The sequence below is a fragment of the Anabrus simplex genome, chromosome 2, assembly GCF_040414725.1.
Source record: "Anabrus simplex isolate iqAnaSimp1 chromosome 2, ASM4041472v1, whole genome shotgun sequence".
Classification (NCBI taxonomy): Eukaryota; Metazoa; Arthropoda; class Insecta; order Orthoptera; family Tettigoniidae; genus Anabrus; species Anabrus simplex.
This window is the reverse complement of record NC_090266.1, coordinates 938,258,957-938,275,456: the sequence shown is the minus strand read 5'-3', so window position 1 is coordinate 938,275,456 and position 16,500 is coordinate 938,258,957. Positions and strand designations below refer to the sequence as shown.

General features: G+C 38.7%; 1 protein-coding gene across 1 annotated transcript in view; it reads right to left on the bottom strand.

The window, feature by feature from the left end:
- The window catches only part of LOC136863746 (uncharacterized), a 96,849-nt gene extending 81,349 nt beyond the window's left edge, over positions 1-15,500 (bottom strand). Inside the window, exons 1-2 of the mRNA XM_067140098.2 lie at positions 15,378-15,500; positions 14,799-15,287 (exon numbers count right to left, since the gene is read on the bottom strand). Of these exons, the coding sequence (XP_066996199.1) occupies positions 14,799-15,287; positions 15,378-15,500 (612 nt within the window). The remainder of the gene's footprint in view (positions 1-14,798; positions 15,288-15,377) is intronic.
- Between the last annotated feature and the right edge of the window lie 1,000 nt (positions 15,501-16,500).

Genomic DNA, 16,500 nt, shown 5'->3' with positions numbered 1-16,500 from the left:
AGAAGTAAGGGAAGTGTATGCAGTGAAGTAAGTGAAGAGCAGGGTAAGAGGCTCGGGCAGAAGCTCGATCTGACGCGAGATCTGAGTAGGGGACTACATGTCGAGCAGAGAGAGAGAGAATTGAGGGACATGTTGGTGGCTCTTTACGGAAAGAAGAAATAAAGGGCAGGATTGGCGAAGAAGTAAGAGATGTAGGTGGTGTTGTGGAGTTGGATTATATGAGTGATTGGTATTTGTTATTCATTGCCGAAATTTTTTGAAGATGGAGAGGTAATTTTGTTAGGTTATGATGGTATTTATTTGTGAAGGCTGAAATGTGGTGATGATATTTGGAGCTGGAGGAGTGGTGGTAAATGTGGTGTTGGAAAATATTGAGGGCTTGGTATTTATGATTATGTATTATTTGGGGGCTGAAATGTTGTGATGGAGAAGTGATGTATAAGTTATGATATGTTATAGGGTTGAAATGTGGTGTTGGAGAAGTGGTGGTATAAGAGGGTGGATGGTAGAAGGTGAGTGTAATGGTAGAAGAAGTAGAGGTGGTATAAGGGGTGGAGTTGGTGTTGTATTGCTGAAATGTGGTGTCGGAAAATATTGAGGGCTTGGTATTTATGATTATATGTTATGATTAATTTATGAAGTGTTATGACATGTTACAGGGTTGAAGTGTTATATCGTTGGAATGTGGTGTGAGAGAAGTGGTGATATAAGTAGAGGTGGTATATGTTGTGGAGTTGGTGTTGTTTATTAGGTTATGATGGTATTTATTTGTGAAGGCTGAAATGTGGTAATGGAGAAGTGGTATATTTATTGTTGATATTTGGAGTTGGAGGAGTGGTGGTAAATGCGGTGTTGGATAAGTGTTATATCGTTGGAATGTGGTGTGGGAGAAGTGGTGATATAAGTAGAGGTGGTATATAATGTGGAGTTGGTGTTGTTTTGCTGAAACGTGGTGTTGGAAGTATTGAAGGCTTAGTATTTATGATTAGGTGATGTATGGTTTGGTATTGAGATGGTTTATTTACGGCTGATTTCGTGGGAGTTGGGAGGTGGTATTATTGTATTGGTGTCTGGTATGAGTATTTAATTTTTTGGAGCTGGAGAGAGGTGAGTTTATTATCATTTTGTAAATTTTGGTTTGTTTGTATGGAGAGGAGGAAGAGATATGATGTTGGAGAGGTGTTGGTATATGAGTGATTGGTATTTGTTATTATGGAGTGTTATGGCGGAATGAAATGAAAGGAAGCAATGTTAACGCGGATTGGTAAAAGCTGTGGTATGATGGATTGGAATGCAATGACGGATTATTGTTGTTATTATTTAGCCTTTTACTATAGGAGGTGGAATCTGAAAGATTGAAAGCAATGTTAGTGTTATGGCTGGTTTGGAATGCAATCTGGTAATGTTGCTGTGGTAGCTTATTCTGGAGTAGGTCAGGGAACAATAGAGGTGATGAAAATGCTGAAGCAAGAAGGTTGCGTACGTGTGAGTGATAACAAGCAGGAAGTTGTAACACCAGTAGTAGAATGTAAACATTGACCAGGCTGTTGTGAACTGGTGTAGATGGAGTTGGTTCTGGTATAGAACCGGGGCGTTATTGTTCATTTCATTTTATTTTATTTTGTATATGGTGGAGTGGGGTGGCTTAGGTTGGACTACGTTTATTAATCTTATTAGTTATTTATTTATTTATTTATTAGTATTGTGAACATGTATTCGGGGCTGAACGCCTGTTTTGTTCAGTAATAAATACAAATACAAATACTTTTAATGCCAATGAAACTGGTGTTCAGCTCATATTTAAGGCAGGGAAGATTATCAGTGATAAAGGAAAGAAAAACATGTTTCACAGCACCACTGCATCCCACCCTTTGTTATAATGAAAGGGGTAAGGCGAAAATACACTCAAAAGGAATGCCCAGTAGATCAGTTGTTAAAATGTCCGAATCAGTGTATATGACCACTGAGGTGTTTTCAATATTCCTTGATCACCTAAACCGTTACAAACCTCGGGGCAGGATTCGGTTGATAATCGACGGACACTCAACGCACTGCAAAGATCCGTGGTGTAGTGGTTAGTGTGATTAGCTGCCACCCCCAGAGGCCCGGGTTCGATTTCCGGCTCTACCACGAAATTTGAAAAGTGGTACGAGGGCTGGAACGGGGTCCACTCAGCCTCGGGAGGTCAACTGAGTAGAGGTGGGTCCGATTCCCACCTCAGCCATCCTGGAAGTGGTATTTCGTGGTTTCCAACTTCTCCTCCAGGCAAATGCCGGGATGGTACCTAACTTAAGGCCACGGCCGCTTCCTTCCCTCTTCCTTGTCTATCCTTTCCAATCTTCCCATCCCCCCGCAAGTCCCCTGTTCAGCATAGCAGGTGAGGCCGCCTGGGCGTGGTACTGGTCATCCTCCAGAGTTGTATCCCCTGACCCAGAGTCTGAAGCTCCAAGACACTGCCTTTCAGGCGGTAGAGGTGGGATCCCTCGCTGAGTCCGAGGGAAAAACCAACCCTGCAGGGTAAACAGATAAGGAAAGAAAGAAAGAAAAAAAGAAAGAAAGAAGAATTAATAATAATCTTACTTGTTTTTATACCTTTCGACTGTTTTTGAGAAACACGGTAATAGTTGCCTGAGCTATACTTACACCGGGACTATATGATTTTTACTTTTTTCTATCCTTGGAAAGTGTAGCATTTCCCAATGCTGCTATCGATGGTGACAGTGTTGGTAATAATAAAGGCGTGTGGTCTAGTGCAGGTTTTTCGAGTTGACGCCATATAAGTGACCTTCGCGTCTGTGAGGGTGGGGCCCTACCTAAAATGAAATCTAATGATGAAGACCGCACACACACCCAGCTCCCGAGTCAGCGGAATTAACCAATGAAAGTCGGCAATTGAACTCGGGAACTTTCGGAACGAAGGCCAGCACACTAACCATTTAGCCATTGAGCAGTATACGGTGATTGTGATCTTACTGAATACTAACGGATATTCCAGTTGTTGAGGGGTTAGGTGTCGTACACTTACAGCAGTATTGTTAGCAGAAGAGACTGAACAAAGCTCAGTTGACAACTGTGAGTCAGGGTAATTTTATTGTTGAACGCGTGCTGTAACTTGGAAAAATGCAATTTCTTGAAGAACCGTAGGAGTTAACTACAAAGAAAATAGTTTTATAATGACTTTTAGTGTTAACTTCTGTGAACATTGGTTATTTAAGTATGAACGTGTGAAATTAGCGTTTTATCAATGTTATTATTTGAAGAATGGATATTTTTATTACGGAGATGGCCAGATATGTTACAAACAGGAGGGGATAAGCGGGTTTATAACGAACGGAAGTACTCTTACAGTACAACTAGCAAGATACCCGTGCTTTGCTATGGTATTATACTGAAATTTATAATTGAATGCTTATCGTTATATATATTACCCGCCGATATTCGCAATCTGACTCGTTTCCCGAGAGATTACGGCAACGTTCCTCCCATTTATCAATCTTTTTTTCCAGCAATCGATTTCGTACTTCCCGGGCTAGGTCCAGGTATTCCGCCCGGTCAGTTGGGTCCCTACAAATCTGCCACCTTCTCCTATAAGCATTTTTAATGCCAATCAAATCCTTGAGGAGATCCGGCGTGGTTTCGTCTTGGGTGCCTTGGCGGTACTGAACCAGCGGCCGGACTACAATCGGAGTCATTACCCGTCCAGGACCCGTTTCCAGCACGGTCCGCACATTTTGACGACTGTCCAGAACATTATTACTATTATTATTGATGTTCTGGACCCAACAGCAAGATTCAAGACCTCCACTTGCCGGTAAATTACATCTGCTGCCATTGTCATTGATGAGAGTATGACCATTGCCGCCCGTTGTCAAGTGCACAGGAATTCTGGCGATACGAATGACATACTTACGTGCATTATTGACCTTATTTTAGAGGTGAACAATTGCACGGTCAATCTTATACCTATCGTTTATTTCAAACGTGTTTAAATTTTTATTTATATGCCAGAAAAATCTACTGTAATCTAAGAAAGTTCTCCAAAGGAAAAGATGGTTCTTGAACACGAACCCAGTAAAGATTAAAAATGATCGGTTTATGATCAGAATAAGTACATTGACAATCCACAGCCTGTTTCCAGTCATTCAACCGGGTCAGGGATGGAATTAATAAGCCCCCAGCTAGCGGTGAGGATAGGAATTGTGCCGGCTGCCAGAGCCCTGTCGCACTCCTCCGGGGCAATGATTAATGAATATCAAATGAAATGAAATTGGAGAGTGTTGCTGGAATGAATGATGAAGGGGAAAACCGGAGTACCCGGAGAAAAACCTGTCCCGCCTCATCTTTGTCCAGCACAAATCTTACATGGAGTGACCGGGATTTGAACCACGAAACCCAGCGGTGAGAAGCCAGCGCGCTGCCGCCTGGGTCACGGAGGCTCCTTATAAGTACATTAGGAACCGTAAAATCAATTGGTCTCACCACCGTTTTCACCCCACAGCGGTTAAGTTGATTTACACTCCCCCTCCACCAAAAAAGGAGGCGTGTTTTTTATGTTTAAAGGAGATTCCAAATACCAATGTTCACGTGTATTACCTTCAGTTTTGAGATATAAGTATTCCCATAAAAATAATTAACTTTTCTCACTTACTTTCACACTCCCCCCTTAAGTGGATTTTCCGGCAAATGATATTTGTTTCCTTAATAGTAAAGGATCTTCTAAATACCGATTATCTTCAGTTATGAGATATGTGTCCTCATGAAACGAATTCAACTCCTTTTCACACCCGCCCCCAAAGATGACCCCGCCCCAAAAAAAGCGTCGTTTTATTTTTAAAGAAGATCTAAATACCAATTTTCACGTCTGTAACAATTTTAGTTTTTTTTTTTTTTTTTTTTCCTAGTTGCTTTACGTCGCACCGACTCAGATAGGTCTTATGGCGACGGTGGGACAGGGAAGGGCTAGGAGTGGGAAGGAAGCGGCCGTGGCCTTAATTAAGGTACAGCCCCAGCATTTGCCTGGTGTGAAAATGGGAAACCACGGAAAACCATTTTCAGGGCTGCCGACAGTGGTTAGTTTTTATTAGATGTAAGTATCTTCATACAATTAATTCAAATAATTTTTCAATTTTTCAATACCTATTTCTTTACTTTAAGAGGAGATTCCAAATACCAGTTTTTACGTCTGTAACATTTTACGTTTCAGAGATATACTGTAGAGATAGTCTTTCTAAAAATTCACCCCAATTTGTCACTCCTGTTTAACCCCATTAATTAGATCTCCAAAAACACAAAATTAAATGCTTCTGTATTTTAGGAGATTCCATATACTAACTCTCTGGTCTATAATGTCTTCAGTTTCTGAGATATAAGTATCCTCATTAAAGACATTCAACCCATTTTTCACTCCTTTTCACCCCTCCTATTGGGATTTTCCGAAAACAAAAAATTTGAGTTTTTTATTTTGAAAAGAGATTCTGAATACCAATTTCTACGTCTGTAAACTTTTACATTTTCCAGATATAGATGCACTCATTTTAAAAATTCACCCCCCTTTTCACCCCCATTATTTGGATTTTCCAAAAAAAAAGTACGTGTTCCTTTAATTTTAAAGGAGGTTCCAAATTTAAATTTTTATGACTGTAACCTCTTCAGTTTTTGATATATAAGTCTCCTCATAAAAGGTGTTCAACACATTTTCCCCCTTTTCACTACTTTTCATTCGATTTTCCGAAAACAAAAAATATACTGTTCCTTTATTTTGAAAGGAGATTCTAAGTACCAATTTTTACATCTGTAAACTTTTAAAGTTTTGAGATATAGATACACTCATTTTAAAAATCCACCCACTTTCAACCTTCCACTATTTGGATTTTCCAAAAACAAAAAGTACATGTTTCTTTATTTATAAAGGAGATCCCAAATACCGATTGTCAGGGCTGTAACATCTTCAGTTTCTGAGATATAAGGATCCTTATTAAAGGCATTCAACCGTTTTTCACCCCTTTTCACCCCTCGTAGTGGGATTTTCCGAAAACGAAATAGGCGTGTTTCTTTATTTTGAAAGTAGATTCTAAGTACCAATTTTTACATCTGTAAAGTTTAAAAGTTTTGAGATATAGATACACTCATGTTAAAAATTCTCCCCCTTTCAACCCTCCAATATTAGGATTTTCCAAAAACAAAAAGTACATGTTTCTCTAAAGGAGATCCCAAATACCTATTTACAGGTCTGTAATCTCTTCAGTTTCTGAGATATAAGTATCCTCATTAAAGACATTCAACCCATTTTCACTCCTTTTCAACCCCTCGTATTGGGATTTTCCGAAAAAAAATCGTGTTTTTTATTCTGAAAATAGATTCTAAATACCAATTTCTACGTCTGTCAAGTTTTACATTTTCGAGATATAGATACACTCATTTTAAAAATTCACCCCCCTTTCAACCCTCCACTATTTGGATTTTCCAAAAACAAAAGGTACATGTTTCATTATTTATAAAGGAGATCCCAAATACCGATTTTGATGACCGTAACCTCTTCAGATTTTGAGATATAAGTCTCCTCACAAAAGGTGTTCAACACATTTTCCCCCTTTTCACCCCTCTTCATTCGATTTTCCGAAAACAAAAGAATACTTGTTTCTTTATTTTGAAAGGAGATTATAAGTACCAATTTTTACATCTGTAAACTTTTAAAGTTTTGAGATATAGATACACTCATTTTAAAAATTCACTCCCCTTTCAACCCTACACTATTAGGATTTTCCAAAAACAAAAAGTACATGTTTCTTTATTTTTAAAGGAGATCCCAAATACTTTTTTTCAGGTCTGTAATATCTTCAGTTTCTGAGATATAAGTATCTCCATTAAAGGCATTCAACCCATTTTTCACTCCTTTTCACCCCTCCTATTGGGATTTTCCGAAAACAAAAATACGTGTTTCTTTAATTTGAAAGGAGATTCTAAATACCAATTTCTACGTCTGAAAACTTTTACAGTTTCGAGATATGGATACACTCATTTTAAAAATTCACCCCCCCATTTTCAACCCCATTATTTGGATTTTCGCAAAACAAAAATTTACTTGCTTCTTTATTTTTAAAAGAGATCAAAAGTACCAATTTTCAGGTCCGTAATACCTTTTGTTTCTGAGATATAAGTACCGGTATCCTGATTAAAGGCTTTCAACCCCTTTTTCACCCATTTTCACCCCTCTTAGTGGCATTTTCTGAAAACCAAAAAGTACGTGTTTCCTTTCAATGAAGGTTCTAAATACCAATTTTTACATCTGTGAACTTTTAAAGTTTTGAGATATAGACACACTCATTTTAAAATTTCACCCCCTTTTCAGCCCTTTACCGACGGAATATCCAAGAATTCTCTCTTAGCGAGCACCTACATCTTAATATGAATGTATCCCCAAAATTTCATTTCTTTATGTCCAGTAGTTTTGGCTCGGCGATGATGAATCAGTCAGTCAGTCAGTCAGTCAGTCAGTCAGTCAGTCAGTCAGTCAGTCAGTCAGTCAGTCAGTCAGTCAGCCAGTCAGTCAATCAGTCAGGACAAGTTATTTTATATATATATATAAACTAGCAAAATACCCGTGCTTCGCTACGGTGTTATACTGAAATTTATAATTGAATGCTTATAGTTTTGTATATAACCCACCGATATTCGCGATCTGACTCGTTTTCTGAGAGATTCCGCCAAAATTCGCGATCTGAGACGTTTTCTGAGAGATTACAGCAACGTTCCTCCCATTTTTCAATCTTTTCTCCAGCAATCGATTTCGTACTTTGCCATCTTTTCCTATAAGCATTTTTAATATGGTTCAAATCCTTGAGGAGATCCGGCGTGGTGTCGTCTTGGGTGCCTTGGCGGTACTGAACCTCTACTTGGCGGTAAATTACATCTGCTGCCGTTGTCATTGATGACAGTATGACCAGCACCATTGTCTCCCGTAGGCAAGTGCGCAGGACTTCTGGCGATACGAATGACATACTTCCGTGCATTATTGACCTTATTACAGAGGTGAACAATTGCACGGTCAATCATATATCTATCGTTTATTTCAAATATGTTTAAATTTTAGTTTATATGCCAGAAGAGTCTACTGTAATCTAAGAAGGTTCGCCAATGGAAAAGATGGCTCTTGAAAACGAACCCAGGAGAGATTAAAAATGATCGGTTTATGATCAGAATAAGTACATTGAAAATCCACAGCCTGTTTCCAGTCATTCAACCGGGTCAGGAATGGAATGAATAAACCCTGCCGAAGCCTTTCGCACTCCACTGGGGCAATGATTAAATGAATGACAAATGAAATGAAATGATATTGGAGAGTGTTGCTGGAATGAATTATGACGGGGAAACCCGGAGTACCCGGAGAAAAACCTGTCCCGCCTCCACTTTGTCCAGCACAAATCACACATGGAGTGATCGGGATTTGAACCACGAAACCCAGCGGTGAGAAGCCAGCGCGCTGCCGCCTGAGGCACAGAGGCTCCTTATAAGTACACTAGGAACAGTAAAATCAGTTGGTCTCACCTCCGTTTTCACCCCACCGCGGTTAAGTTGATTTACCTCCCCCACCAAAAAGGAGGCGTTTTTTTTATGTTTAAAGGAGATTCCAAATACCAATGTTCACGTGTGTTACCTTCAGTTTTGAGATATAAGTATTCCCATAAATATAATTCACTTCTTCACTTACGTTCACACTCCCCGCCACCCTTAAGTGAATTTTCCGGCCAAAAATTATTGTTTCTTTAATAGTAAAGGATCTTCTAAATACCGATTATCTTCAGTTTTTGAGATAGGTGTCCTCATGAAACGAATTCAACTCCTACTCACACTCGCGCCCAGAAATGATTCTCCCCCCCCCCCAAACGCGTCGTTTTATTTTTAAAGAAGATCTAAATACCAATTTTCACGTCTGTAACAACTTTAGTTTTTATTAGATGTAAGTATCCTCATACAATTAATTCAATACATTTTTCAATTCCCCCCCCCCGAACCTTCATTGGATTTTCCGAGAATACCTATTTCTTTACTTTAACAGGAGATTCCAAATACCACTTTTTACGTCTGCAACATTTTACGTTTTTGAGATATACTGTAGACATAGTCCTTCTAAAAATTCACCCCAATTTGTCACTCCTGTTTAACCCCCATTAATTAGATTTTCCAAAAACAAAAAAATAAATGTTTCTGTATTTTATAGGAGATTCCATATACTAACTGTCTGGCCTGTTATATCTTCAGTTTCTGAGATATAAGTATCCTCATTAAAGACATTCAACCCCTTATTCACACTTTTCACCCCTCCTATTGGGATTTTCTGAAAACAAAAGAATACATGTTCTTTTATTTTTAAAGGAGATTCTAAATATAAATTTTTACATCTGCAAACTTTTGAAGTTTTGGGATATAGATACACTCATTTTTAAAATACACCCCCCTTTCACCGCCCCCCACTATTTGTATTTTCTAAAAACAAAAAATACATGTTTCTTTATTTATAAAGGAGATCCCAAATACCGATTTTCAGGTCTGTAACATCTTCAGTTTCTGTGAAATAAGGATCCTTATTAAAGGCATTAAACTATTTTTCACCCCTTTTAACCCCTCCTATCGGGATTTTCCGAAAACAAAAAAACTTGTTTCTTAATTTTGGAAGTAGAATCTAAGTACCAATTTTTACATCTGTAAACTTTGAAAGTTTTGAGATACAGATACAATCATTTTAAAAATTCACCCCCCTTTCAACTCTCCACTATTTGGATTTTCCAAAAACAAGAAGTACATGTTTCTTTATTTTTAAAGGAGATCCCAAATACCCTTTTTCAGGAGTGTAATATCTTCAGTTTCTGATATAAGTATCCTCATTAAAGGCATTCAAACCGTTTTCAGCCCTCCTATTAGGATTTTGGGAAAACAAAAAAAAATGTTCATTTATTTTAAAGGAGATTCTAAATACCAATTTTTACATCTGTAAACTTTTAAAGTTTTAAGATGTAGACACACTCATTTTAAAAATTCACCCCCCTTTTCACCCCCCCCCCACTATTTGGATTTTCCAAAAACGAAAAATACCTGTTTCCTTATTTTTAAAGTAGATCCCAAATACCAATTTTTAGGTCTGTAATATCTTCAGGTTCTGAAATATAAGTATCGTCATTAAAGGCATTCAACCCATTTTTCACCCCTTTTCACCCCTCCTATTGGGATTTTCCGAAAACAAAAAATTAGTGTTTATTTATAATGAAAATTCTAACTACCAATTTTTACATCTGTAAACTGTCAAGGTTTTGAGATATTGATACACTCACTTTAATAATTCACCCCCCTTTTCCCCCTCCCATTAATTGTATTTTCCTAAAACAAAAAGTACGTGTTTCTTTATTTTTAAAAGAGATCAAGTGCACCAATTTTCAGGTCTGTAATATCTTCAGTTTCTGAGATATAAGTACCGTTATCCTGATTAAAGGCATTCAACCCCTTTTTCACCGTTTTTCACCCCTCCTATTGGGATTTTCTGAAAACAAAAACATACTTGTTTCCTTATTTTTAAAGAAGATCCTAACTACCAATTTTTACATCTGTAAACTTTTAAAGTTTTGAGATATAGATACATCATTTTAAAATTGCAACCCCCTTTTCACCCCCTTATCGACAGAATATCCAAAAAAACCTCTCTTAGCGAGCACCTACATCTTAATATGAATGTATCCACAAAATTTTATTTCTTTATGTCCAGTAGTTTTGGCTCGTCGATGATGAATCCGTCAGTCAGTCAGTCAGTCAGTCAGTCAGTCAGTCAGTCAGTCAGTGAGTCAGTCAGTCAGTCAGTCAGTCAGTCAGGACAAGTTATTTTATATATATAGGTAAAGTTTCCTTCGATATCTGAGTAAGTAGACTATATATGCTTAACAACTCGGTAACTAATATATTCACTGGAAATACACTGTAACCATACAATTTATAATAGAACAATAATATTGAAAAAATAGTAAATGTTTGAAATTACACATTGAGCTAGTTTCCTAAAAAGTGATCACATGCATCCTCGTTATTTGAGTTGCCGTCATTTTTCTGATTGTTATGATCAATGACGCCTTTACGAGTATTAGAACTCAATTCACATTTCACCACTATGGACCAAAATGTTTACACGGTGATGCTTTAGCTTACTCTCGCACAATACTAAAATGATTTGGCAATAGCTTCCCCGTATGGAACTTTAGGGATATCAAAGTTCTTCTGACAGTCGAACATTAGTGATAGAAGCACATCTTTTTGTTCTTGGCATTAATGTATAAAATACCTTGCCCAATGCTTATGATTTTTCAATTACAACTTAACGATTTCTGGATAGTCAAATAGTTTAATTTTCTCGCGCTATTCTAGGTTTTTCGTGCCCTCTTCACGTCTTTAGTGCTGCTAATGAAAAACAAGTAACATCATGATGTTCGGTTAATGATCATTTCACATGAATGGCCACATGTGGGAATCATCGGTCTTTCACCTGTATAGTCTAAGAACGAATTACTTCTCTTAGTAACTGAAAGTGTAACAGGATAATAGATATGATGTTAAAGTGATTCTACTTAAAAACGCTGAACTATTGCGCTTACTATTTCCTCTTATTCTCTTTACCCTTCCAGGACAGTGGATTCCTTCGCAATGTCTAGCCTTTCCAGGCGTAACTTTTCAATATGAAAATCTGATTCTTCAAATCCTATCATGCGAATTATTTTGTAAATTACAACACTCGTGCTTACATTCATTTCATAAGCAACCGAAGTGATCGATATAATCTCCAGCAAGAAAGGAGATGGCCAGTTATGCATCTCAGAAAGATATGCAGACAGCCTGATTTGAAACTAAACCCAAGTTTCCTAACAGAAACTAAGATTTTCAATTGGAATCGTTGGCATTTAATGTAATTTTGGGAGACGTACACATCAATCCAAGAAAACTTATTTTATAGTTTTTTTGAAGATGGCCAGTTTTCCAACTTCACGACTCAATCTGAATGAGGGATAGAGGAAACATACAACAACCATCGATGACCAAAAACATCCCTTGGAGACCATAGTATGCGGGTAATAAATCTGGCTAGGATAAAGTAGGACAAATTCCGTCCCCGCACCTAATTTCGTCCCCCTAGAGATTTCCACTTTACCTGGTTGGTACCTAATGTTTAACGTCACGCACACGCATTGCCTCATCCCGTAGGCTTGCGAGGGTGATTGTGTGCACTACATTCAGTTTCCGTGCTCAAGGATTCAATTTTCATCCTGAGCTGAGTTAGTGCAGGATTCAAATTAAGAGTCTTTTATTCCTAGAGTGAGCACTGATGAAATACTGGACTGCATTTCAGTCGTGTGGTGTAGTTTCTGGCGTGTAATCACTATAGTCAGGTGGATGGCGTGAGTTACTGTAGCGGTTTTTATAGTAATCAGGGAATTTTCGTAATTTCTCCCCCACATCATTTTATTTGTTATTTATGAAAGGTTTTATTATTTTCAGCAGGAGCTGCCTGGCCGAGGCGGTAAAGGCGTGCTCGGTTCGCCCGGAAGGACATGGGAGCGAATCCCCATGAGGAAGTCGTAAAATTTAAGAAACGAGATTTCCACTTCCGGAGGTGCATATGACCCTGAGGTTCACTCAGCCTACACCTAAAATGAGTACCAGGTTAATTCCTGGGGGCAAAGGCGGCCGGGCGTAGGGCTAACCACTGTACCCCATCACCTGTCGCGGTTAACAATGGTAGAAGCCTTTACCTTCCACTCCTCCAAGGGCCTTCATGGCCTGTATGCAGGTGTCTTTGTCTTTATTATTTTCAGAAGGGAAAACGAAAGCTGTGCGATAAAGTGACTGTGAAAAAGGCTGTTAAGTCAGTGAGGGACAATATAATGAGTTACAGACATGCAAGTAACGCGTTTAACATCCCACGAGCAACGCTGAAAGACTGTTGAAAGGAATACCAAGAAAACATTTTTCATAAGTGGCCTTCAAGTAATTCGTTATAGGGAAAGTGTTTGGTAAGGTTAGAAAGGAAAAGTATTTTAAAATTACTTGTACTTTTCATAAATCTGGAGCGGGGAACGAAATCATAAACACACATTTGGTAGTTTCGTTTTGTACTGTCTATGCTAATCTCAAATATTGGCTACCTTACGTCATAACAGTTTCATTGTAACTTGGCCCTAAGTGGAGAATATATTCAGTAATACCCGGTGGTACAGCTGCCCCTGTTTTATTCCCGAACATATGCAACCAGCCAGAAATTAAATTTCTCTTACTCCTATCTTGCGCAACATCTTACAGCAATTTTATGAGCAGTTAACCAACATTGACCTCCCCGCAATATACAAACATGGTACAAGAGGCAGTAAGTGAGGCCCATCTCAAAAACACTGTACCATTTTATGAAGATCGGACTCCAATACTCCAGTCATTTTTACGAAATGTTACTGTACTGTACAAACCATAGCCACCCCTTTAGCTGTCGGTAGAGAATTTGGCACGTGATTGGTTCACGAGGCCATTTTCTTTTGATAGAAAAGGGTGGTCATGGTGTCTTAGGAAAACCTAATAGGTTAGGACCAAGTACAGACATACCAATTCACCGCCATTTCGTACAGTCTCATCTCATCGAAATTGATATAAACATGTTTTTCGCTGTATTTTATGGCACGCAGATGCTGTACAGCAGATGTGATAGCTTACGCCATGTAATTACTACCGTTACAGCGTTCAATAAAGTCATGAAATTGAACCATAAAGTCACATTTCACCTTATTTAGAAAGCATACATCAGAAAGGAATAATAACATGCGACTTTCATATGGTAAACGGCTACAACGAATGAAGCGCACTGAACTTATTGTCAGCATTATGACACACCCATTAAGTAAACAACTGCGCACGTTCGACTCGAAGAACGACTGACTTCATACGTAGGACACATGGAACAGCACATAGTAATTTTTACAGCAATGTGCAGGTAGGCTCCACCACATACGTTGCAGCAAGCAAGAATGATTCACCTCTACCGTGCTCAGATATACATTAACGAGAGAGGTGGACATTTTGAACATTTTCTTCATTTGTCGAACGGCCATGCAGAAGCCTATTTCACCTCTGTCGCTAATAGCTTATTTTACTGCAAATAGCCCTTTTATGAGCTACTTAGAAACGAGCATGACAGAGTACCTGCAACGTGAGAACTGATCATGATTTAGATTTATTTTCAACAACGCGACTCATTCGAACATTTATCAACGAAGTAAAGTAATGTTGTATATCGGACTGGAACCTCCGTCTAACAAGCACCGCTTTGCTCCTCCAACTTCAAGTACGCTCAGCTATAACGAGCTGTCGTCTACCAGCGTTATATCAACACTACTTCTAGTCATTCAGCCATCATATTCTCTGCAAATGAAGTTTCCGTGATACAGAATTTTCACGATTCTTTACCATCATTCGCTATTTTATTGTTAATGCTGATTTAGTTGACATGAATAAACGAATTATAGAAAGCGTAGTAAGACCGGACAGAGCCGTGAGTTGCCAAAATCAAGGTTTTTAGGTTAGGCAATAATCCGAGGGTTGCATAAAACTGAGTGAATATGGGCAGCTGTACTACTCGGTATATATACCATTTTCTAGCCTTTTCCAAAATATTCCTGCCTTTCTACAAGTTCAAATGTGCTAAGGGGAGGAAATATGAGCTCCTTACCTTGCATGGTAAATGAATGTAAGAAAGTTTGTGCCATTCGGAAGAATGCACTCACCTTATGCTCACTGTCTTGGCGAACGGAGATCATGGCATGTTTGCAATTAGGAACAGTCTTCTGACGCAGGGTTAAGTAGCAGGTGACGTTACGAGGGTACATGCCAGGGTAGTTCGGTGACTGCAGCCGGCAACGTTTGCGGTAACACTCGTAGAAGTTGCGGCTACAGTAGGTGCCAGGCACCACCTCCCCTCGCTCCAGCGGCGCCCCAGCACTGCCGAATCTCACAACGGCTTCGTCTCGACCAACGAACTTGTAGCGCAGCTGGAACTCGAAGGGTGTGTCGGCGTGTAGAGGGGATGGGAATAACTTGATGGAAGCTGTGACAGTGCTTGTCTCGCTGTAGTAGACGGCGTACCCCGATGAGGAACCGCACCACGACCCACCGGTGAAGGGGCGGCCAAGCTCCGACAGCTGCATGAAGCCGTCCGGGCAGCCGTCCAGGGCAGCGGGCTCGTACCTTCCCACGTTGAACGAGTCGAATATAAGCTGAAAAGAAGGAAAAAATGCTCAAGTTAGAAATTGTTGATAAATTATTGTGTTATGTATAACGTTAATTCTAACTTCTAAGAATCTTACTAGACGCCAACGTGTCGGAATTCTTTCCTGCAGGAGATCTTTTCCCAGGTAACCATCCAGGTGTGACCCATAAGGAGGAGCTGAACAGACAGACGTGTCCTGGTGCGGCCTGGAAGTTTGCATTGTCCACGTGTGGCCGACACTAGGTTATTTCATCAACTCTGTTTATGACGTAAAATATATAACTGCGTACAGTTTTGGCAGAAAGATTAGGGACACCGTGCCATTTTAAACACAGGTGACCCTGTCACTTTATTATTAGGTTAAATAACAATGTTTTAACTGTGAATTAACAATGGGAAAGGAGTATTTGATTTGCCAAAATAAGACGAATCCCTGATGATGATTTCAAAAAATGTCAACAAACCGAAATTTTAAACTTTTTTACAATAAAATCCAAAAATAATGAAAAACTGTGATGCAATTTTGATTTATTGCAGGATCGTTTTCAATTTAGTGTTATATTATAAATTAGCATGTTGAAATATGCCTTGAAAAATTATTTCGCAAACGGTCAAGCATTTTCTGATATTTGTTATCTAGACAAGAGTGTGGGGAATCATGGTATATTTAATTTGATATAACTTTTGAACAGAAGCATCTAGCGCGCAGCGGTTGGCTCAGCAGCATTACTTGGGATTCGATAGGTAACTATCGAGTGTGCTAGGTGCTTCCATTCAAAAGTTATTTCAAACAACTTATACCACGATTTCCACCACACTTGTCTAAGAAAACTCAGAAAATGCTTCGCCATTTGCGAGATAATTCATCAAAAACATGTTTTACTTGCTTATTAAAATATAATACGTTATAAATAATCCAGCAATAAATCAAAATTGCACCACAGTTATTCAATTATTTTGCAGTTTGTCAAAAAAGTCAAAAATTTTGGTTGTAAATCTATAACATTTTCTTTAAGGAATAAGCATCGTCATGGAAACTACTGGTTTGGGCCAAGGAAATACTCGCGTTCCATTGTTAACTAACAGTTAAAACATTATCTAACCTAATAATATAGCGATAGTCACATATGTTAAAATTATACTGTGCCCCTAAACTTTCTGGTAAAACTATACTTCACTATATACCGGTACTAGTTGTTTTAATTTCCGGCTCCATGGCT